The 25,210-nt window shown below is 36.5% G+C and overlaps 1 protein-coding gene across 4 annotated transcripts in view; it reads right to left on the reverse strand.

The window, feature by feature from the left end:
- FOCAD (focadhesin) overlaps window positions 1–25,210 on the reverse strand; it is a 314,136-nt gene that overhangs the window by 231,096 nt on the left and 57,830 nt on the right. For 3 of the 4 annotated variants that reach the window (XM_077966008.1, XM_028835129.2, XM_077966010.1), the window contains 2 exons: window positions 19,286–19,390; window positions 4,014–4,115 (listed from right to left, as the gene is read on the reverse strand). In XM_077966008.1, the coding sequence (XP_077822134.1) occupies window positions 4,014–4,115; window positions 19,286–19,390 (207 nt within the window). Of the gene's footprint in view, window positions 1–4,013; window positions 4,116–13,241; window positions 13,404–19,285; window positions 19,391–25,210 lie in introns of those variants that run through there. The other variant, XM_077966011.1, reaches the window with a different exon arrangement.

Genomic DNA, 25,210 nt, shown 5'->3' on the forward strand with positions numbered 1-25,210 from the left:
ATTTCCAAGATGCCATTATGATTTGACATCGGGGCAAACGTTGAACTTCCTTAAGGACAATATACTATTTAAAAATCTCCTTGGCTTAATCTGTTCTGATTTTAGATTCTGCATTTCCCATGTGGTATCTGATGATTAATCATCACTTCAGTGGAGTAAGAAATTACCAGGGCTTAGGAAAAAAAGAATATTAAAAAAAACAGATAATCTGAAATCGCACAGTGATTTAAAATGTTTTAAAACGTAACCAATTATGTATGTACCTACACACAAGTCTTTTATATTTATGTTCACCACTAAGGGAGAAGTCGCAAAAAAAAAAAAAAAAAAAAAAAACAGACCCGGAGAGAGAGTAAAAAACGGAGGCTTGGACCAGGCACGGTGGCTCACACCTGTAATCCCAGCACTTTGGGAGTCTGAGGCGGGCGGATCATGAGGTCAGGAGATCAAGACCATCCTGGCTAACACAGTGAAACCTCGTCTCTACTAAAAATACAAAAAAATTAGCCAGGCGTGGTGGCAGGCACCTGTAGTCCCAGCTACTTGGGAGGCTGAGGCAGGAGAATGGCGTGAGCCTGGGAGGAGGTTGCAGTGAGCCGAGATTGCGCTGGGCAACAGAGTGAGACTCTGTCTCAAAAAAAGAAGAAAAAGTGGAGGCTTTAGGCCCAACTCCACCACTAGTTAGCCAAGAAACCTTCTGTAAGTCATTTAAGGTCACTCTCCTCAGTTCTCTCATCTGAAAAATTATGTTAGACTAGACAATCTTAAAGTAACCCAGCCTAAAATCTATGATATTATCAATTTGTACCATTCTCAAATTCTCAGTTCCTGAAAGGTTAAAATCATAGGCCTTCAATAAATAAAGGCAGAACTTAATTATAAAATATACCTAAATACTGTGTGCAGAGTTGCATGCCTATAGTCCCAGCTACTCAGAAGGCTGAGACAGGAGAATCACTTGAGCCCAGGAGTTCATGTCCAGCCTGGGCAACATAGCAGACTCCCATATCTTAAAAATAATAATTATAATGCCCCCCAAAAAAATCTAGCATGAACATATACTGTCATTTTAGGACATATATATAATATTAAAAATGAACATAAATAGCTAGCTACTGTTTTGCTTTCTTCCCGAAGTTGTGAATCATTACTCATATTCTTATTAAATTAACAACCTGTCACCCAGGCTGAAGTGCAATGGTACAATCTCCGCTCACTGCAACCTCCGCCTCCTGGGCTCAAGTGATTCTCAAGCCTCAGCACCCTGAGTAGCTCTATTACCTTCTAAACAACAACAGACTGAGTTAACTGGCCCTAAAATTATATCTCAGGAAACTAAGTCTGCAGCCAGAACTATCAATTTCATACTACAAGGAATAATTCTATAGTACAAACATAAAAATGAGGCTATTGAAATTATTCTTTGCAAATAAATACAAAATAATTTAGAATTTCAAATGGCTCTAGATAGCATACTCTAACACCTGAGAACTTATGTAAAAGAAATGAGTCAATAAAAGCTTAACAGTAAATAAACCAAAGTCAATTAACATTTTTTCCTTATGATATCTAGACAACTTAAATTAGAATAACTACTTCTAAGTCCCAATTATAATACACCCTTGAGATAAAAGTAACCAAATAGTACATTTATTATTTACTAAGTAAAGCATTGGAAAAGTTATGCATTCTTAAGAATTAACCTATAAATGAGCTCAATAACAAAAGCAGCGTGGCAGCAGCAGCAGCATCTTTTATAAAGCAATTCAATCTATTTAACAACAGAGAGAAATTTCATTAAACAAATGTGTTTATAAATTTCTTCAGATTTGTTGTTTGTTTCTGACAGAGTTGAACAAAGTCTTATTTAGTAAATATTAATGTCTTACCTTTGAAAATGCAGTCCTACATGAGGGAAGACAGGATGATAATGATGTTCGTTTTGAGCTATTCATTCAACTGTTAACATAAATTTTCCTCACTAGCAGCCAAGTACAAGGTGCTATGGACTGAATATTTGTGTCCCCCACAAATTCATATTCTGAAATCCCAACCCCCAAGATAGTAGGAAGTGAGACCTTTGGGAGATTATGCGATTATGAGAATGGAGCCCTCATGAATGAGATTAGTGACCCTACAGAAAAAGTGTCAGAGAAGTCTCTTGCCTCTTCCACCATATGAGGATAGAGACACAAAATGGCCCTCTGAGGACCAGAAAGTAGGTCCTCACCAGACTCCAAATTTGCCAATACCTTGATCTTGGACATCCCAGCCTCCAAAACTGTGAGAAATAAATTTCTGCTTTTTATAAGCCACCCAGTCTACGGTATTTTGTTATAGCAGCCCAAACTGACTAAAACACAAAGTCTCCTATATCTCTTTAAAACTTCCAGTGGCAGTATATCCTGCCTCGAAATTCTACGTAAAACTGAAGTTATGGACTTAGAAATGATGTTCTAAGAAACTATATTTATAAGATATTATAAAACCTTCAAAAGCAAGAAAATATGAATGTATCTGGCATGGTGACTATAACTCAGGCATTACCCAGAATAATGGTATCTTTATCACAACCTTATGTGATGATATTAAGTATGTAGTGATACTATATATTTTAAGGCACTCTACAAACCACTACCTGAGCCCTTCTAATCCAGGGTCCTCATGAGCCTTTCTAATCCACGGTCCTCATTTAAAGAAATTCAACATTTATAAAGCACCTAGAAATGTGCCAAGCATCATTAATACAAAGAATATGAAACACAGTCCCTGCCCTCAAGAAGGTTTCACAGTTTATAGAGGAGAGTAATTATGAAAATGTCACAACTGCAAGGTATTATATAACCATGCAAGAGACATGCCTAATACAGCTTCTAGTAAGAAAAGAGCCTAGGGCAAAAAAATGCCTAAACAGAGATTTTAAATAAAGAAATTTATCAGGAAGAGAGTGGGGTAAGTTTCAAGAGAGTACAGTAGGTACCAGTAAGTAAAAACATGGAGAGAAGGAAACAGCACTGCTTCCTGTGTGGAACACAAGGCAAGTCAGTGTACTGCTAAAGCATAAACTGAGATGAAGATAAGAAAAGATAAAGCTGGTGAGACAGATTGGAATTACATTATTTACTAAGCCTACTATGACATATTAGATTTTATCCTGTAGTCCAGGGAATTTCAAACTGTTTCAGAAACCAAACCTTTTTGTTTTCCCATAGAAAGCTTCCATAAGATATCAACAAGTAAGTGCTATGAAAACAGAGCTGAAGGGGTGGGAACATGCTCCATGCTTAGCCCATGCACTGCAACTGCAGTTTGAAAACCACGGCCACAGAGACTTAAGCACGGGAGTGATACTGTAAGATTCACTCTCTTGATATATCCTTCTGAGGAATGTTTAGAGAATGGATTTGAGCAGGACATGACTGGAGGCAGAGACACCAGTTAGGAACAGGTGGCAAGAGCCACAGCAAGAGACAATGAGGCCCTGAACCAGTGTCATGGTAGTAAGGATAGAAGAAAAGGGAGTAGCTTTGAGGACCATCAAGAGGCCTTGGTGAAAGTACACTAACTGCACATATGGTGGCTATTTGATCCCACTTGGCAGTAATACTTTATCCCAATTGGCAGTTTTCTAATGGAGAGACTAACTTATTAGCCAATTTCCAGGGGGAAGAACCTATCTTCTATATGTATAGTGTACATAGAAGATATGTAGCTTACTGAATTTTTCTAGCCAACTTCCCTAACCACTTACCAATGTTTAACTTCTTTAATAACAGCTTTTCTCATATTCAACATTTCAACAACCAATAAATCTGGTATTTTTTTTCTTTTACTCTTTAAAAGAAAATAGAAAACTACAACCTGCTCTAGGATGTTTCTTCAAGAGAAAACATTATAGATCAAAGCAGCTAAAAAGAAACAAAACAAAACAAAACAAAAAAAACTCTAGCTCTAAAATTGGCATATACCATTCTGTCTCCCTCACTTTATTTTACATTTTAATTTTATATTACCTTTCAGGGCACTGCTGGAAAAACGCTGTCAGCTGCTGCAAAAATACTGGCCAGCAATCAGGTCTGTGTTCAAGCACAGTGATCAAAGGATGAGGATGATTTCTGAAAAACACAAAAAGTCACATGGGAAGCTGTCGTTCAAGACTACACATTTTCAATATCCAAATATAGCAGCAAAGAAGCCAATATCATCTAGAGACTTTTTTCAGGATTCATAATTGTCACAAAATGATCAGTTGCTCCATTTGTTGCAGAGTTGGTTCATCAGAACTGACTCTCCTCCCTGCCTTTACCTAACATTTTTGCAGAAAACAAAATGGACCCAGGAGCCTCAGAGATCCAGATTTGGGAATGGGCTCTTCCATTTAACAGCTCTGTAACTCTGGCCAAGCTCCTGAATCCAGGAGCTCTCTCATATCCATCCCCTTGATCCTTCATTCCTAGAGGTCACAGGCCACCTCCTCCTCCTGCTACTGCTGCTCTCTTTCCAAGCCTGGAAATTTCCATTTCCTCCAACCTTACCCCAACCCTGTCTCTCCCTCTCTGTTTCCACTTCATTATTCCCATTGTATAGTTCTGTGTTTCCCAGCATATTTAAGAATAGAAAAAAGGAAATATTCCTTCCATCTTAACAACAAACTAACCAAACTGAGGATGCATAAAATTTCTGTTGAATGCAGATGAATCCTTTTATTTGAGCTACTTCCATTAAGATACCTAAAGAGACTATATAAAACATAAAATCTGAAATTTGGATTCTCAAAGAATGGGGTTTAACTCAAAAAAAAAAAAAGCACAACCATGAGTTATTTTAAATAGTTCAAAAAGGCTACTCTACTAATAATTGCAAATTGGTCAGCTTTTTAAACTATTAAGTACTATAAAATTTTTAGTTATTATTTATGTGGCTTTTTCCGCCAAGAAAATATTTAAATAAAATGTAAGGTGGGACGCAGTGGCTTACGCCTGTAACCCCAGCACTTTGGGAGGCCGAGACGGGTGGATCACCTGAGGTTGGGAGTTTGAAACCAGCCTGACCAACATGGAGAAACCCTGTCTCTACTAAAAACATAAAATGAGCCGGGCATCGTGGCGCATGCCTGTAATCCCAGCTACTCAGGAGGCTGAGGAAGGAGAATCACTTGAACCTCGGAGGCAGAGGCTGTGGTGAGCTGATATCACACCATTGCACTCCAGCCTGGGCAACAAAAGCGAAACTCCATCTCAAAAAAAAAAAAAAAAATTAAAATGCTCATTGTAAAAACATGCAAACAATACAAAAAGATCAATCTTTTTAGCATAAAAGGAACCACATACATAATGCTATTCTTTAATTTTAATTTTAACCCAACTACATATCTCCAGCAACGATTTTTCAAAAAACAGTGACTATCAGACCATCAGTTACACTCAAATGATTCTTTAAGACTGCCTTCATGATGATTCTCAAAATATGATGCCTTACTAGTAAGATCAACTGGGAACTTGTTAGAAAAGCAAATTCTCAAGCCCTAGCCCGGACCTAATAAATAGCCCTGCAGGAAATTCTGATGCACTGCTATAAAGCAGTGTTTCTTAATCTTGGTTGCAAGTTAGATTAGCTGTGGAAATCCTAATACTAATGTCCAGGTCTGTTATCTTAGACTTGCTAGGAATGAAGTTTGTCCCTTAGCAATTTTTTAAAACTCTACAGGTAATTTTAGTATGTTGCCAGGATTCAGAACTGCTACAAGTAAAAACTACTGCAGGGGTGTTGGGGGTGGCAAATGTACTATGTTTTTTTCTCTTTTAAAAACAGAAGAGTACAGTAGATCTATCACATTGAAACACACATGAAACACCTCTCTGACACTACCACACAGTTTCTGGGTATAACACTATCTCTTTATTTCTTCTTAACCTCACCTAACCTATCATGTACTAACTAACTTCACATGCTGGCAGCCTCCTGTTTGCTAAAGCACAGGCTATTTCTGACTGATGGGAATGCTATCATTGCTAAGGGATCACTCCAAGCAACTTTTAATGCCAAAACTCAGAAATCATATCAAAATCATTCATGTTTCCCAATTCCAAACCCTTTGGCAGTTAAATCTACCTAGAATTTGCTTCCACTCTGGTTGCCACAAATACTAAGAAAAATATTACAAATCCTAAAAGCCTCTCAGGTATGTCACATCAGATGAAATTCTTAGATTGAAAGTTCAGCAGGTCATGTTCAATTAAAACCACAAAACAGGCAAGTAGCAGTGATTCACACCTGTAATCCCAGCACTTTGGGAGGCCAAGGCTGGAGAATTGCTGGAGGCCAGGGATTTGACATCAGCCTGAGCAACACAGCAGGACCCAGTCTCCACCAAAAACAAATGAACAAACAAACAAAAAAACACCACATAAAAAGGAAGAAATAGCAGAAACAGTACCTACAATTATTTCAGCAGCTTTGGGTTCTTCTGATAAGAACCATATTGCTATAAAGAGTATCAGATATAATCATCCATTAATCTTCCAGATAATGGTGGCACTTACAAATATTTAAGAAGAAAACTCAACAAGTTACCACAAGGCACTGAAGTGCTTTTTAATATTCTTCCTTTATAAGTCATCTCCCTTCTATCCTTCACACCCCACCAAAAAAACTACTAAGGATCTATCTCCTTTTTAAAATACACAGTTTTGTCCAAATTGAATAAGGTCAACAGAAATAAAAAACAGTATAAAATGGGATTAAAAGTGATGTATACATGGCAAACATTTCTATTATAATTTACATTTATGCATACCGAGGGAGCCACCCCAGCTTTGTTGCATGATGCTGAAGGCCTGTTTTGCTAGCTATTGGATTCAGCAGATTTTATTTAGTATCTCAGACCTAAATTCAAAAAATGAGATTAAGTAAAATATAGTAGGATAGGGATCATAAAGATTAACTACTGATTTAGACATCTAGATAATTAAGTTTTTCAAAAAACTGATTATGTCAGATCTCAGTGGCAATATTGCAGGTAATGATACACAATATTGATTCCAAGAAGCTGAAAAGCTTGAGGGAAAAGGTAAGTATAAGAGGAGAACACTGAATCCTCCTGTTGATCAGCATTTGATTATTTGATTACTAACATACTATTTCAACTAAGTATACTAACCTATAATCAATTATAATTGCCACAATTTTAATACCTTAATCATAATGAAGCAAAGAGCTAAATTCTCCCTTGAGTCATCAAATTGGTATGTAATACATATATAAAATAATCCATAAAGCCTTAGGCTCATGTAATAGAACGGATGTATTTTTTAACTCAATAAACTTCATTGCACAACTGCCCATGCATGAGAGTTTCTCAGTCTTAGCACTACTGACATTTTGGGCCACATAACTCTTTATTGTGTGGGTTATCCTATGCACGATGGAACATTTGGCAGCATCCCTGGCCTCCACCCACAAGATACAAGTGGGATTTCTCCTAGTTATAACAATCAAAATTGTCTCCAGACATTGCCAAATATCCCCTGGAGGACAAAATTGTTCCTGGTCAAGAATCACTGCATTGAGTAAATGACAAGTACTATGGAAGGCCCATCACTGAAGAAAGCATTGCACCAATCCCGAACTGTTTAAAAAAAAAAAAAAAAAAAAAGACTATGCTTCTACTTTTCTACTTTCACCTTTCCTTACACTGAACGAAAAGTAGTTAATCAATCATGATCAAAGTTGTGATTTTCTTAAGGAAATATAGTTATCAAACTGGATGCACAAGAGTAACAGAACACAGTAGAAACTAAAAGCCTTAAAATGGAAAACAAATGTAAAATCATTCCTTTACAAAACATAGAATAAAGGGCATTAAAGAATATTCATGCTAATTTGGATATGACAGAAAATGAAGTTATTTTCCTACTTAAAATATTATAATTAGAGCATTTAAAATTCAATAAAGCTAAGTATAGCTCAGTCTTGCTGTATTCAAGAGTTGATTATTACATTTATGGATTACTCAAGATTTTTCTTTACTTTCTTCCTCTCACCCACTGCTTGTTAGCCTTTCCATTTTTTCAGATATATCCAACTGAGAAAGGTCAAGGTAAATGAAAGGATCCACAGTTTAACTGAGTCAAGTTAACAACTTTAAATTGGAAGCATTACTGATCAAAAAAGGGGAGAATGTGGTATGAAAAATGCCAAAACACAACCTGAGTCATGCCTCAAATTTCTAATTATCCCCAAACCGGCTATTCAAGTTATGTTGCCTAACAACGCTTTATTCAAAAGGATAGATGGGCTGATGAATCAGCCCGATCACTTGTAAATAAAACTAACAGTAGCAGACAATAAGCTATACAAGTTTTGAAAAAATAAACACAAACATGACACATTATCATCATTATTATTATTTATATTAATATATGCAGTGACTACAGAACATTATTGGAATCACTTACTATTATGTAGCCATGTCCATATCTCAGAAAATAGAAGTGGAGAGGTGAGATAAAATTGTGAGGGAAAAGAACTGAATTAAAAGAATCAAAAGTTCCAAATTTACATCCTGGCTCTGCCACAAATCACGTGATCTCACGCAAGAGAATCAACCTCTCTTGGCCAAAGTTTCTTCACCAATAATAAAATAAGGCAATCAGACTAAATACCTTCCAGAGCGAATACTGTATAACCCAAGCCACCCATTAACACCCTAACCTTAGTACTGCTCAGGACTACAGATGCAAACAAACCCTGCAAAGGCAAAAAGTATTAAAGATGGCAGCTCTCAGCTACTAATAATTCTATCCCAAGCTTAAATGGCTCTAAGTCCAATGTCTAATAAAACCTAAGTCCTCAAAAAAAAGGACTTCTATTTTTAGCTCAGAGATAAATCACCCTATTTTTTTATTTCAGAAGGAAGTAAAGTGCTATGTCCGCAGAAATTTTTAAATCAGAATTTTCTAACTCCTGAGATAGCCAATAGATTCTGCTTTCTCCTTAAAAGAGAATGACATTATTTCTAAAGATCAAGATCAATACAAACCAGGCAACCAGGTCACCCTTCATTGGTCTCTAGTGCCTATAATGTCTCTCTTACTGTGTGCATTTTTTGGGGGGGGGGGGTTGTTGTTGTTGTTGTTGTTGTTCTACAATAGATGATCCAATTTGTTGTACATTCTTTGGCACTTCCCCATTTCGTGATTTACAAGTATTTTAATTGCTATTTTAAGTAAAGCATTTAATACCTAGCAAATAGAAGAACTACAGAAGTGGGTACAATTATGATTATCATCAGGATAGGTTTGTCTCTTAAATTACAGCATAAGCAGTATGAAAGCTAGGTATGTGTCTTTTTAATCTTTTTGTTTCCCTTTCAGTGCCAAATGCCTATCTACAATAAATGTAATTATCACACACATACTTTCCCCAAATCACCTTCTTAAACTCTTAAACTGGTTGATTCATGTTGTTGCAAATGACAAAATAAACTGGATCATGGGAAGTCAATTTATCACAGTCCCTCTAGCACATTGTCCCAAAGTCAACGCTGTTCAGAGAAAAAAAGCACAGAGGATGCACACAGAGTTGGTACCTAATACTTCAATATTCCCACTCTTTATTAATATCATCAACAGCACAGAGCAGTACAGTACATGTATCCTAACAGAACGGAGTGAGGAAGGAATGAATGATAAATGCATAGTTCCCCCAGACTAGCAGAGGCAATGATAAAATATGTAACTGGATTCACCTTTCCAAGTATAAATACATCTATCCTAATAGAAATGAGGGGGTTAAAAAAAATACTCTGTGGTAGGCAAATCAAAAAGCAAAAGTTATTTGTAACCTTTAGGTCACCTCAACCTTCTTGTTACATCTCTGAATATAGGAAAGCTATGATTTGATTTACATCATAAATTCAGCGACAGACACAGATTGCCTTTTCTGTGTGAGGAAACAATGCCTGCAGTCACCATGCATTTTCATGTATGCAGCTGTGACCCTGGCGCTTTCAGAAGCATTGCATAGCACTTACTACATCAAATATGCATTTTAAAAGCATTTCTCTACCTGCTCTGAATTTTGATTTGAAACTGCTGGTTAGAAGCTAAAAAGAGATTTTTTTTAATCTGCAGATTTTAAGTTAAAAGATGCATAATATAAAATTATGAAGACTCCACCATGAATATTACTATAAAAAAGAAATAATAATTCAAAAGGAAAAACTAAACAATAATTGCGAATTTCTGTAGATCCTATAACATAATTTTAAGACAAATGCATCTTTATCCTTCCTACATAAGCTCCTAGAAAAAGACTTGGAGCAAAGCAATTGTAATTTTGTCATTTTTGAGTGACAACATCTTTTCTTTGAGTCTATAAGGCAGAGACAGTATAAGATTCCTTTCTTTGAAAATATACTTCCTATTACAATGATTCTCCCCCAACAATGAACCTTTCTCAGAATCCCTTTTAGAGGGCCAGGGTTTTAATGCAATGGTGCCTGACAACATCAAAAGTCTGGAACTATTTTAAGTACAAGGTAATTGGTTAGGGGGAAACATAAATGTACTTAGGGATCCACAACCTTCCTTTCATTAAGTTGTGTGCTATGATCACTTGGTGGGGGGGACACTTAGAGACAAACAAATAGGCTAATAAGCAAAAATTACAACATTTTTGTGGCCTTAAAGACATTTATCAGCAAACTATAATACCAATCTTTCAATTAAACATCTACAATTAGAAGACATATAAAGTGTTTTCTGGTGGCTACTGCTAACTGGAAGACTGTATGATGGGTGCAGCTTATTCTAAAAGTAAATCCTAGGTGTAAACCCCAGGTGATTCGACCCATAAATTGTGAACAAAGACTTTCCCGAATAGAAAAGAGGAAGGAAAAGAGGAAATGAAAACAGGAGCAAAACATGTAGCTAGAGAGAAAGAATGGAACTGCAAAGAGACAGATGGCCCTTGCAAAGTACTACTGGCTATGTTTTCTCAATTACTTTCCTATCTTCTTCTTTATCCTTAACTCTGCTGGGCTTTTTCAGGAGCGGATCTGACTACATCCTTTCCCATCTTCTTTCTCTGATTTTTCTATAATGATTCCTACAAGCCCACTGAAACCATATGTAAAATTTTTAGTATATATGCAGGTGTACATTTTCTATAACAGGAGAAAGTCCAAAACTTTTATGTAATTCTTAAAGAAGGTCCTGACTACCCTCCCAAAAAAGGCTACATACCAGTAAATTAAACCTAAATATATCTAAGGTAGTTGCTACAATTCAGTCTCATTAGAACTTCTGCTTTCAAAAACACTACAAAGACCATTTCCAAAAAAAAAAAAAAAAGTTATACGATATGTTCTGTCCAGAAATGGTGGCTCCCTGAGTGTAAGTTTTTGTAACTTCAGTAAAATAAAAATAAAATTAATTATTGCATTAATGTATTCCACTGGTTTCAATCCCTTATGGCAGCTTGATTGTAGAGGTGTCATACTTACATTATGCTAAGTAAAACCAAACATTTATACCTCAGGAGATCCCTTCAGATAATATATTCAAGTATTGAAATAATCAACCCCCCAAAAGCAAAATGCTCACTTTGAAAACAAAGCCATATGATAATAGCTGACAGTCGATTTTTTTAAGAGTTAGAGGATGAGCAACATCATTGAGAAATAGTAAATATAATAATGAAATGTATCTAGATATGAAAAACAACTAAACTACTCTAAGGACTACAGTTCATTTTCAGTAACTTACAAAAAGTAGTTTACCTTTAAAATATATATAAAAGGCAAAAAAACACTAAAAATGCAAATGGGTAAATAAAATTTTATATCTATGGAATAGATTAAAAGGAATGAAGTATGGATGCATGCTACAACATGAAGGAAACCTTGAAAACATTATGCTAAGTGAAAGACGCCACACTGTATTGTTCCATTTATAAGGTAAATCCAAAGACACAAATAGTAGTGTTTTCCAGGGGCTGGGAATAGAGTATTGGGGAATGACTGATAATGGGTATGAGGTTTCTTTTTGGAGTGATGAAAATATTCTGGAATTAGACAGTGATGATGGTTACATCACTTTGTGATCATAATAAAATCTACTGATTTGTACACTTTAAGAGTGAATTTTATAGTATGTAAATTATATCTCAATAAAAAGGCACTTAAAATATATCAAACTTAACTCAGCCACATATTATTTTTAATTAACCTTTTTTCGATTTTAGAAAGCACATGTATCAGCAGCGTAAGTATACTGCTAATGTAAAAAAAAAAATTAACTTGGATTTCCCTTAGAAAATAAGTCCAAATCAGAATCTGATTTATCTCCTTAACATCCTTGATTGATAGCTTAATAGTAATTTCCACCTCTAAACCATATAGCAAACTCTTTTGCCACTAATAAACATAAAGGGAGTGGTGCAGTTGGGAAAATCACCATTTTGTAGTCATCACAGTGAAAACTGGTTGGGAGTACTGAGCTTAATGAGGAGCAGAATATTTGCATGGTCTCAAAATGTATTCCCCACAGATTGCTTATTAGTTCAAAAAAATGATAACTATTCAGTACAGAAACCACACAACACCTCGACTGGGTAACCAAAATTAAAATCCCAAATGAGAGGCAAGATGGACACCAGTACCTCCACATGTGATTATCCTCAGAAGGACACAGCATCATTTATATGGAATTCAAAAATGCCAACATCATGAAAAACAAAGAAGGATGAGAAACAGTTCCAGATGTTAAAAGGCTAAAAAGGTATGGCAACCAAAGGCAACATGTGATCCTAAACTAGATCTCATACATTAAAAAGTAAAAAGGCAAAAGATAGGACATTATTGAGACAATGGACAAAACTGGAATATGGACTGTATGTTATAAAAAGTAATATCAATGTTCAATTTTATATTCTGGTTATATAAGAGAATATCGTTGTTCTTAGAAAACACATTCTTGAATGTATGCAATTTACTCTCAAATGTTTTTTATTAATTATACAGAGATAATGATAATGCAAATGTGGCAAAGAGCAAAATCACTAATAAATCTGGGTACATGGTACATGGGAGTCTTTGGTACTATTCTTGTAACTTTTCTGGAACTTTAAAATTATTTCAAGATAGTAAGCTAAAAAGAAACGTTTTTAATGACTTCCCACTGCTCTTTAAGTACAACCCACTCTTTGCCATGGCCTTGCATATTCTAGCCCATGCCTACCTCTCCTGAGCCAATGTCCCAGCCTCATACTCCCTAGAGCACTAAACTCCAGCCACTCTGCCTCCTGTTAGTTCCTCTCATGGGCCAAGCTTCTGGGCACTTGCTTTTCCTACGTCTGAAACACTCTTCCTGCACTCTTCATGCAGCTGGCTCCGTGTCTTCCTTCAAAACAGACAATAGGAGAAAATGCAAAAACAATGCTTAAAAAGCAAGTTATTGAAATTAAAAATGGAGCTACATTTTGATATCCACAACCGCAAACTGGTCTTTGTGCAGTTAAATCAGCATTTATCTTGGGCTTGCTCTTGCTTTTCTTTATTTGATGGCCTTAAGGGATGACTGCATTTGCCCTCAGTGATAAGGAAAAAAATCAATATGAATTACAAAATATCTCAGTCTTTAGGATATACATCTTTAAGTCCTCAAACTTAACTCTCCCTCCAAATAAACTACATACTACTACACAAAGAGATGAACAAATACAAACATAGGGCGCATAACTTTAATCTACTCAGGGTACAATCATCCATTACTGTTGGCCTAATTGCCCACTTCAGAGCACACCATCTGCCACAAACATTTAATATTCCCTTATTTCAGAAAGTACAGCTTGATGTTTACCAGACCAAACCCTCCCACAAATAAGATTCTTAACATTTGATATTTGTGCATGTCAGCCACTGTCTGGCACATCAAAAAAATACACGAATTCTGGAACAAGCAGTTACTGCTCATGAATTCACAGCTATTTCCTCACTTTAGCTGAGGGAAGAGAGATCTTTAAAAGATTGCCGTAATATGAATATGCAGAGAAAAAATTAAAAGCAAAAGCACATGATATAATTTCATGGGGAAAATGGCATCTTACAAAGCAAATAAGAAAATTAGCCTCTAATACTTTACAACCCATGAAAATTTAGTTATTCTTCCCTGCAACCAAAATACCAGCCAAATATTGATTCTCTGCCCCACTTCCTGCACAATCGATATTAGAAAATGTTTAGATAGGCCCAGCACCAAGGCTCACACCTGTAATCCCAGCACTTTGGGAGGCCAAGGCAGGTGGATCGCTTGAGCTCAGGAGTTCGAGACCAGCCTGGACAACATAGCAAAATCCTGTCTCTACAAAAAATTAGCAGGGCGTAGTGTAGCACCTGTAGTCCCAGCTACTGGGGAAGCTGAGGTGGGAGGATAGCTTGAGCCTGGGAGGCAGAGGTTGCAGTGAGCCAAGACTGCACCACTGCACTCCAGCCTGGGTGACAGAGTGAGACCCTGTCTCAAAAAAAAAAAAAAAAAAAAAAAAAGTTTAAATAACTTAAATATAAGTGTGTTACAGAAAAGACGGGTTCTATCTAAACAAAAGAAAATTCAGACCAAATAAAAAAGGGAGAAAAAAAGAAAGTGTGAACTAAACGATACCACATAGTGGTTTAAAAAATATATCAATTAGTATAACTAGAAAGGGGCTTCTGAAATTCTTGAAAATAGTACCTGCATCAGAGGTCACAAACTTGTTGCCCATGGATTGCATCTTGTAAGCAGATGTGTTTTGTCTACCTACCCTACATTTTAAAAAATTTGAATTGGTTATCAGCATTCAGTCAAAAGATTTCAAATAAAAATTTTATTTATATTGAAAAATCTGAACATGTGGCAACAATGAAGTCCCACTGTTTCATGGCAACAATTGGCCAGCAGTTCTCCACCCTTACCTGCACACTGGAAATCACATGGGAAGCTTTTAAAAAGATACCAACACCTCAGACCAACCCTTCAGTCATTCTGGGTAAAGGCCAATCATCTATATAATTCAAAGCTCCTAAGAGGGCTCTAATGTGCAGCCAGAGTTGAGACTCATGGGCCTAGAGTTTTATACTTGGCATATGCTCTTTAGCTATTCACAGTAGCCAAATGTACTGCACTATGCTTCCAGTTACAAAGGTAACTGAGAGTTGCAGCCCTATTTAAATATCTATGCCAAATCTTGTTTAAGCCACAAAGCTAAAGAAAAGACTGCTTAGAAAGGAGGGTCCAGTTAAGCAATATGAACTGTATTAACTACACATGATTCTAATCCAGCGTTTCTCAAAGCCTGGTCAGTAAACCACCTCCATTCAAATCTCGTGTTAAAAATGCACAAGTCTGGGCCATGTTCCAGACATTAAAAACTCCAAAGACGAGCTCCTTATGCACAGTAAACAAGTGTCAGTTTCTAAGAGGATGTTCAAGATTCTCTTTCCCTCCTCCTCCCACAACCACCTACCCACCGTCTGACCATGAAGAACACTAACATGTGTTGGAGCCACAGAATTTTTTCATTGAACAAATCCATGATCTCTTACATTTTCTCTCTAGCATCCAAAGTTGGCTTGCTCTCTTTGGACTGCTTTTCCTTTACAGTCACTCTTTGCTTCTGCTCTTGGCCTCTCTATTGTCCACGATTGACACATGTAAGACAAATTTGGTGCCTTGGTACTTAGAAAGATATAGACTTCTTGCCACCCAAATAGAGAAAAGGAGGCATGGTTAAGCCACCCAAGATCCCGTCTAGTCTACCTCAAGGGAAACCTTGAAGCTCACATATGGTACCATCAAGCTCCCAGATACTGAAGCAATAGTTCTCATGTGTAATCCACAAATTACATATTTCCATATCATTGAGCAACTGGATAACATGCTGATTCCTGAGTCTCACACAAAACCTACTGAATGAGTAAGAATCTCTGGCAAGTAGGATTCAGAAGCTGTACTTTCAACACACTGCCCCAGTGGTTCTTATGCAAGACAAGTGTGAAAACCACTAAGCTCTAGGTACAATAAAAAGAACACCATCTCTAGAGCTCCGTCATAAAATTCAGAGGGGCTAAGGGAAGTCACTGCCTAATATTCTTGGTTCTCATATCTCTCCTTTTCTGTCCACTCCCATACTGGTACAACTTACTCGGTTCAGCACAGACCATGTAAGATGACCAAGTATTCTGTTGTACTGTAATTCAAATTAATCAGCTATTGGGAGAAAAGGAAGTAAGAAATACTTAAGCCCCAACTGAATACTGGCATAGCGCTTAATACCATAAAAACACAGATTAGCTGCATGCCCAGAAAGCTTACATTTATTTGTCATACTATTTTAAATTAATCCTACAGAATAACCAGAAAATACCTCTCAGTGGAGTTCTAAGTTTCTCATATCCCTTTTATGCTTTCACACACAGCTCATCAGTTGCCTCTTTAAGGCTGGATGATATTGCTAACCAACATGTGGCAAAGAAGGCTCTAAAACAGCATGACAATTTTATGCTTGACTCAGGTAATCATAGCTCTCTTGAGGGGAATATGCTCTTCAGGCTCACCTCTCCTCTGTTTCTGCCATCCACAATCCCCCTTGGAGGAACTTAAGGCTCTTATACACTCGATTACACTCTACTGATTTATAGTGCCAAACGGTCATTCACATAAGGGCTCTCCATAAACATTACCGGATTATGCCAATTCAGGTGACTGATTATGGACCTCTTAAGGTGCCACGTTATCTAAAGACAACCCTATGTATCCAATTCTTTTCAGCTTCTCAAACTAGTCTTCCTATCCACACCTTGCACCAATTGCCTTTTGAAACAAGACTGAAGTTAAAAGAACCAACTACAGGAAAAAATGAATTAACAGGTCAAACATTACAGATAATTAAAGGTCTAACAATTGCACATGGTGAAGACAATCAGAATTAAAATGAGTAACCCAAATTCTCTGCATCATAGAAAACTTCTTTTTACCATCATATAAACTGATGCTTCTTATACTTTAAGGTGCCTATAAATTACCTAGAAAATGTTTCTAAAATGCAGTTCTGACTCTGGCACTCTGAGATGGAGTCCAAGGTTCTGCATTCTTCACAGGTATGCTGATGCTGCGGTAGCTCTGCTACTCAATAGTGTGGTAGGGCAACAGCAGCATCACCTGGGAGCCTGTTAGACAAGAATCTTGAGCCCACACTAGACTAAGGAAAAAGATTCTGCACTTCATCAAGGTCCCCAAGTAATTAGGATGCACATTTTAGAGCAGCTGACACACCATTTTGTACTCACTGTGAATGACAATCACCTAGGACACTTTTAAAACCACTAGGCCTCATGACAGAGATTCTGATTCATTTTGTCTAGGGTATTTGATTGTTCCCGTGTTTGTCACTTTTTAAGCACACCCAGGTGGTTCTAATGAGCAGCCAGTGTTGGGAACCATTGAACTAAAAATACTTCCCTGAGCAGGGAGAAAATATGGAGTGACTGCTAATTGGTAAGGAATTTCTTTGGGGATGATGAAGATGTTCTAAAATTGCTTATGGTGATGGTGGCATAACGATGTGAATAGAGTAAAAGTCACTGAATCATACATTTTAAATGGGTCAGTCATATGTGAATTATATCTCCATAAAACTGTTACATAAAAATTTCAATTAAAAACTTCAACAGCTTCCCTATTTAAAAATAAGCCCCTCTTAACAACAACTAAATTGAATTATTTTCTATCCTGAACTCTAGCCCAAGAGTTTGAATTTCTTTCTAAAAAGGAGGAAGTGCAGATGTTTATCCAGAAATATTAACATCTGCTCATTTACTCTGCAGGCTCAATTCTAGTCAAGGCAATGGATAAAGAATAAACCCTTACATCACAAAGGACACCACTACTTAAAAAAAGAAAAGCATGTTTACCAATTTGGAAAGCTTTACTCTGCACACCTCAAGTTTTCATAGTATTTTCCAAAAAAAAAAAATTTCCTTTTGCTTCCCTTAAAAATAAATCAGTTAATTCATTGTACCACATTCTTCCAACTTGTATGTTTGAAGATATTCACAAAATATGTTAAGAAAAAAATATAAAATGCAAATCTTGACCTTGCTTAAAAAATTGCCTTAAACAATAATATCCTTGTAAAAATAAGAGATCACAAGTATCACTAAAAATTATAGGAAAGATCATGGTATATGAGATATACCATGACACAGACCATCCCATATACAGTATATGAGATACTACTTACTTATTATCAAAAAGAAAGCACTATAAATACAGGTAAGTAATAGACACTCCTCTGTATTTTGGAGACAAACTCTCTCGCACTTCTGATACCTGTGGTGTCAAATACTGAAGACTAAAGGTGCTATAAGATCAATTCAGTGGTGGCTCACAACAAAAGCACCTCATTTCCTTTCCCTGTTTCATCACCGTAGCCCATGTAAGCCATCTTCACCACATGAATCAACGCCCTTCTTTATGGTTCCATGCTGTCATTCTTTTGAAGCAAACACATTCTGAATGCCTCACTGAACAGAGTTCCTAGGGCAACATACACTGATTACATGCATCTTCTGAGTCCTCTGCTAACTCAGAGCCCCTCTCTTAAGAGATGGCTTCCTGGGTCCTTCAAGGCAATAGGTAAGGTCACCTTCACAAGGGAGTATGATTCTCTCCCTTGACCACAACCCCCCCAAGAAAATCCAGTGCATTGTAGTATTATTGCTGCTGTGTATATTTTATTTTTTTAAAACAATTCTACCTTATTACATTCTACAGATGACAAAGAAAAGACAAATCAACACTCCTAATTACTGACCTTGGCCTAAGTCACTCGGAAATAGCAGTCTCTTATTGCTTTTTATAGTAAGGCAGATTACCAACCTGCCTAACCTAAATCCCCTCTGCTTTAAGTATCTTTGTTAAAGGAAGTCTTCCATTTTCATAGTACTGTGAAGATGGTTACATACTCTAGAGCAAACAGAATAATCTAAGTTTTGGGTAAAAGATTTCAATTCCAAATTAGCAACCCTGAAACACACACTGGTGATACTCATCATGTTGTCAACTCTATCTCAATTCTCTGAGTCTTTGAAATGCTAACTTCCTGAGAGGTCAACACCCACAATCACTGTGTGCATATCCTGCTGAATTAAATAACTAATTCTTAATGGATTATCATGTCACAGTTAATAATTTCATTAAAAATTCATATTTGTTTAAGAAAAAAAATGAAAAGAGAAAAGGCTTACCTAATGGTATATATATTCTGAATATTCCTTTCCCCACCTTGTCCTTCCTTAAGAGCTTGCATTTGTAGTAACTTCATAATGGCTTTTATCAAGCCATGTGTATTTCTGTAAAGAAATATAGCATGTTAAATGTTATAGATAAAAAGTGAATATTCTAATAAGGTGCTTAATCCTATCATTTTAAAATAATTTTAATACTTGCCACCCAGATTAAACAGTAGCCACCCACAGGCACTCAACTCATTCTACAGTACAGCCCAAACCCATCCAACACATTTAAAGGAGAAGAAATGGAGCCAAAGAATCAAACCACAAACTTATCAATCATCTGCCTACATACTCTTGGGGGAAAATCAATCAGGAAAAAACAAACATTAGCCCACATAATTTCAAGCAGTGACCACATTGGTTACCCGCACCGAATGACCAAATCTTTCATTTATAAATATTAGCAGACCATGAAAAATAACCAAATATATGAAATGGATCAGCCACTCTAAAAAGTGGGCCAGGGAACCAATCAGAGCAAATAACTCCCATTAAAACAGAGCTAATAGAAAGGGAATAGCAATTTAAATTTTTTCCTTATTTTTGTAAGAGATAAGAGGATAAACATATCAAAAAGAAAAATAGGCTGCCTTTCTTAAAGAGCTCCCTGGAAAATAGAAAAAAAAATCTTAGAAACAAAAAACCCACTATTTGTTAAATTTAAAAAGTAATTCTTTTTTTTTTTTTTAGATGGAGTTTCATTTTTGTTGCCCAGCCTGGAATGCAACGGCATGATCTCAGCTCACTGCAACCTCCATCTCCTGGGTTCAAGTGATTCTCCTGCCTCAACCTCCCAAGTAGCTGGGATTACAGGCATGTGCCACCACACCTGGCTAATTTTGTATTTTTGGTAGACAGAGGTTTCACCATGGTGGTCAGGCTGGTCTCAAACTCCTGACCTCAGGTGACCCGCCTTCCTCAGCCTCCCAAAGTGCTGGGATTACAGGTGTGAGCCACTGTGCCCAGCCAAAAAGTAATTATTGTTTAATTATGCTTGTTAACATTTATTGAGCATTACCATAAGTTAAGCACTCTTCTAAGTTATTTTACTATGTCATTTACTATTCAGAACATAGTTGATTAGAAATCAATGTTAACTTTATTTTTGGGTTAGAACACTACTTGGACTTAATTAGGTATCATTTGTGGCATTTATGTGAGATGTTACTCAGTGTATTTTTTATGGCATTTAAAGTTTTCCAACTGACAAAAGGTTTGACCACTTAGTAGACCTGCACAATCCAATACAGTAACAGCCACATGTGGCTACTGAGCACTAGTAATATGGTTAGTCCAAATTCAGATGTTCTATAAGTACAAAATACATGCTAGATTTAAAAGACTTTGGGACACAAAAAAAGAATATTAAATACCATGTATAATTTTTTGTATTGATTACATGTTAAAATAATATTTTTGATATATTGGGTTACATAAAATATATTATTAAAATTAATATCTTCTATTTCTGGTTTTTTAATGTGGCTACTGGAAAATTCTAAATTACATATGTAGCTTGCCTTTGTGGCGAAAGTTGTATTTCTATTTCACAGCATTGCTATAGACACTCAAATGGTTTAGTGCCTAAATGGATTCTCTGGGGAGTATTGAGATTTCTTTTGCAGCTGAAGCATTCACAATCTACAATGGTATGTTTTCTCTTCCATATGGATCCTCTTAGGACCATGCAGTATAACTCATGGATGAATCTCTCATGACATATGTCACATGTCTATGGTTTCTCTCCTGTGTGGATCCTCTGGTGAACACAGAGGTACCAACACTTCATGAAGCCTTCTCCATTAAGATTCTATCTCCTATGTGTGTTCTCCAATGGATGTCAAATCGAGATTTGGCTTGCTCCCATGCTATACATTGGTACTGTGTCAATTCTATAGTACTTTGGCCCACAAAATGGCCAGTGAATCCCACTGTAACTCAGTGAAAATTAAAATGGAAATTTTTTTGTAAACTAGAATGAAGTGTATTGCCTTAAGAAGGTCTGACTGCATGGCATCTCCTTGAGGACCTCCTTGGTAACCAAGGTATGGCCTTGTCTTCTTCCTTTGGAACTGCTCACATTCTTCTGAGAAACTTCTCTATTGACACTGAATTTCTAGACTCCTCTTACTCCAGAGCTTAGGAAAAAGATACCTCAACATCCAGACTTTTAAAATAAATTCCTTCTTTGCAATTCTTCACAACATTTACTTTTTCAGAATCAGAACCTTTTTATAACTGAGAACTCTGGACTATAAGGACGAGTATCTCCCAGTATATCCTCCAGTTCTTCACAACCCTTCACTACACCTTCCTTTACAAAGACCTGGAGATCCCTCAACATAACTGCTCTATCACCAATTTATCAAGAACCTGTACCTAGTTACAAATGTCTGGACTCAGTCACAGGGTAGAGTTCATACAGCCTCCTCAGAAGTTCTATGGGATCTGACTCCTCCAAATATGTGATTTTTGTAAGCTAACTTACCAGGTCTCAGAGATGCAGTCCTGCAGCTATGACCCAGGCCTGTATCTAGATGTTATATGATGCCACGAAATATAAGATCTCATCATCACTAATTGGGTGAGCAATTCTGAGAATCCAGTATCTGACTAAAGCCTATCATAGGGAGTCTACTTTGGTCTGTCCTGGTGAAAGAGTCACTATATGTTTAGAAGTATTCTTGTCTTCTAGCCTTCGATGTCTATACAACTGAAAATCAGCTTTCAAGTCTGATTTAAGCTATTCATATGCTACTGAAGAAAGGCCAGGCTTCACCTAGTAATCTCATAAGACCGCACTCTGAGCCTAATGATTAGTTGAAATGACCAGTGTTGATTGAATTTCTGACTGAATTTCTTCCAAAAAATGTGAATTAATTAAATAATCCTTTTTTGCATGTGAAACTATATTGGTTTTCCTTAATTATTTATTCATCATATGACCAGAGTTCTAGAGAAAACAGATAACAGATCTATGGTTTTTATGGTCTCCTCCCTTTTTATGAAAGCAGTGGAATCCAAGAGAAAAGAATAGACATCACATTTACTTTTAATTCCAAGGGATTCACAAATCACCAATGCTGATAAATGAACTCCAATTTTTTAAACTTTAAGTTAGGTCTCACTTACTCTTATCTGTGGATCCAGATTTTATTATGTAGATAACTGAGTCTATGCTGTATTTTCAGCAAGAGTGTAGCATGAGTAGATTATAATTTTTGAAAGATGATGGCATCAATCAAATTACATATAGAGAGCCATTCAAATGGTTACACATTTGCCTTAAATTTAATTGAAACTATCCCTCTCAACCCACTTGAAATAGACATTATGTATATTAATAAGTATTATGTTTAATAAATATTATTTACATATTTCAATTGGACTGAGAGGGATACTTTCGGGTTAATATTTATTTAAAACCCTACTTCAATTCGAATTAACTAGGGAATCTTGGGCAAGTCACTTAATGCCTAGGGATCTCAACATCCTCGTCTTTATAATCAAAAATCATAATAAGCCCATCTCTTATGTTGTTTTAAAAAAACAAAGAATAGTATGTTAGTAAATTACATGCTTTTTCAAAAAGTTGGGATAATTCAAAACTTATACTATAACATAAAGATAATAATGTTCTTCCCTCTTTACAGATGAAGCTGTGTAAGCACAGGCATCAGAGTTAATGAATGCTGAAGCCTGGAATTTGCCTAAAGCTAACTACAAAGTCACCCTAACTCCTAAAAATCTCTAGTATTTTCCATCTCTTATTGCAAAATCTGCTTTTCTTGTTTTCAAGCCTTTGTTATTCTGGATCTGAGATCTACTCCTGCAAAATGAAAATTATTGTTGAATTCTGTATGATTTCATAAAGAGGTTATAGTAATCTGAATCACGCTAAAACTCAAAATAGTGAATTAAAAGAAAACATAACCACTGGAGAAGCAAAAGTCAAAGAAAATTTCACTGGACTTACGTCTTCAAATTGAAAAAGCTTCCAAGTACTAAGCAAGCTTTCTGAAATAATTGCTGACAATTCTCAAAGGATAAAAAAAAATCCTATGACCTCTTAAATTTTATAAAACAAAAAAAATTATAAAATAAAAACAACTAGACTTGCATCATTTCTAATTTGGCATCAGCATTCTTATCTACAAACAACAAAACTGAGAGAAGCAATGCATGTGGATTTGTAAGAGAAAGGCTTATAAAACTCAGTAAGTCCAAACATCTTCCCCCAAAAAAGTGAGTAACATACGAGAACAAAAGAAATATTTTCACACAAAAAACTCGGAAAACTTTTCTTAAAGAGGTTCTCCAGTTAAATTAGAATGCATGATTGCACAGCCTTGTAACTATACTGAAAACACCGAATTATATACTTTGAAAGTGATTTTATAATATTTCAATTATATCTCAATAAGCTGTTATTTTTTTAAAAGATTAAAAAAATTGAAGAGGCCAGGCACAGAGGTTCATGCCTGTAAACCCAGCTACTCTGGTGGCTGGAAGCCAGAGGATCACTTGAGGTCAGGAGTTTGAGACCAGCCTGAGCAACAGAGAGAGAGATCCTATTTCTGTAAAAAAAAAAAAAAAAAAAAAAAAAAAAAAACCTTAAAAAATAAACCAAGCATGATGGCGCACACTTGTAGTCCCAGCTACTCAGGAGGCTGAGGCAGGAGGATCACTTGAGCCCAGGAGTTTGAGATTACAGTGAGCTATGATCTCACCACAGCACTCACACCTGAATGACAGAAAGACATGTCTCAGGGAAGGAAAAGAAAGGGGAGGAGAGGGGAGGGGAGGGAAGGGGAGGGGAGGGAAGGGAGGGAGGGAGGGAGGGAAGGGAGGGAGGGAGGGAGGGAGGAAGGAAGGAAGGAAGGAAGGAAGGAAGGAAGGAAGGAAGGAAGGAAGGAAGGAAGGAAGGAAGGAAGGAATGATTGAAGAAATAAAAAGTATGTAAACTACAAGTAACTTTGATGCATGAATATCAGAACATACAATCACTTTTCAAATGTGACTATAAAGATTAAAGCAAATTGTTCTGAAAGAATTCATGGTGAAAAAATGTAAAAAATAAAAAGAAAAACCTGTAACTAAAATTCCAGATAGTTTCAGCAAAGTCGGTAGGGAAGGTTTTCAGGGCAGAGAGAAAACAAAGTTAAGAGACAGTCTAAGATAAAATGTTTACAGCATACATGCCCACAAAATAAGAAAAGCAACAAAATAAAGCAGATCATAAAATAGGAAAATGAGCAGAGAACAGAGAAACACAAACCACAGAAGAATAAGATTCATAATACTCAGTGTTAAAGAGTAGGCAGGGGAAATAAGCACTTTCATGTTGATATGTTGGTTCAGCCTTTGTGCAGAGCAAATTGACAGCATCTATGAAAATTTTAAATGAACATACCCCTTTTCCCATAAATTCTGCTTCTATGACCCCATCCTACAGATATACCCTTACCTATACTCAGAAGAAGATATTCTTATAATCCCAGCACTTGGGGAGGCCCAAGGTGGGCGGATCGCTTGAGCTCAGGAATTTGAGACCATCCTGGGCAATATGGCAAAACTCCATCTCTACAAAAAATACAAAAATTGGCCAAGTGAGGTGGCATGAGTCTGTAGTCCCAGTTACTTGGGGGACTGAGGTGAGAGGATCACTTGAGCCCAGGAGGTTGGGGCTGCAGTGAGCCGTGATCACGCCACTGCACTCCAGCCTCGGTGACAAAGTGAGATCATCTCAAAAAAAAAAAAAAAAAAAAAAGAAACTATACTGTATGTGTTATCTTTTAAAGAGGAAGAGAAAAAAAATACATGTTTGTCATTAGGAAAATGACTAAAATGTGACTCCTCTTAAACAGAATACAGCTG

Source organism: Macaca mulatta, chromosome 15 (assembly GCF_049350105.2).
Source record: "Macaca mulatta isolate MMU2019108-1 chromosome 15, T2T-MMU8v2.0, whole genome shotgun sequence".
Taxonomy (NCBI): domain Eukaryota; kingdom Metazoa; phylum Chordata; class Mammalia; order Primates; family Cercopithecidae; genus Macaca; species Macaca mulatta.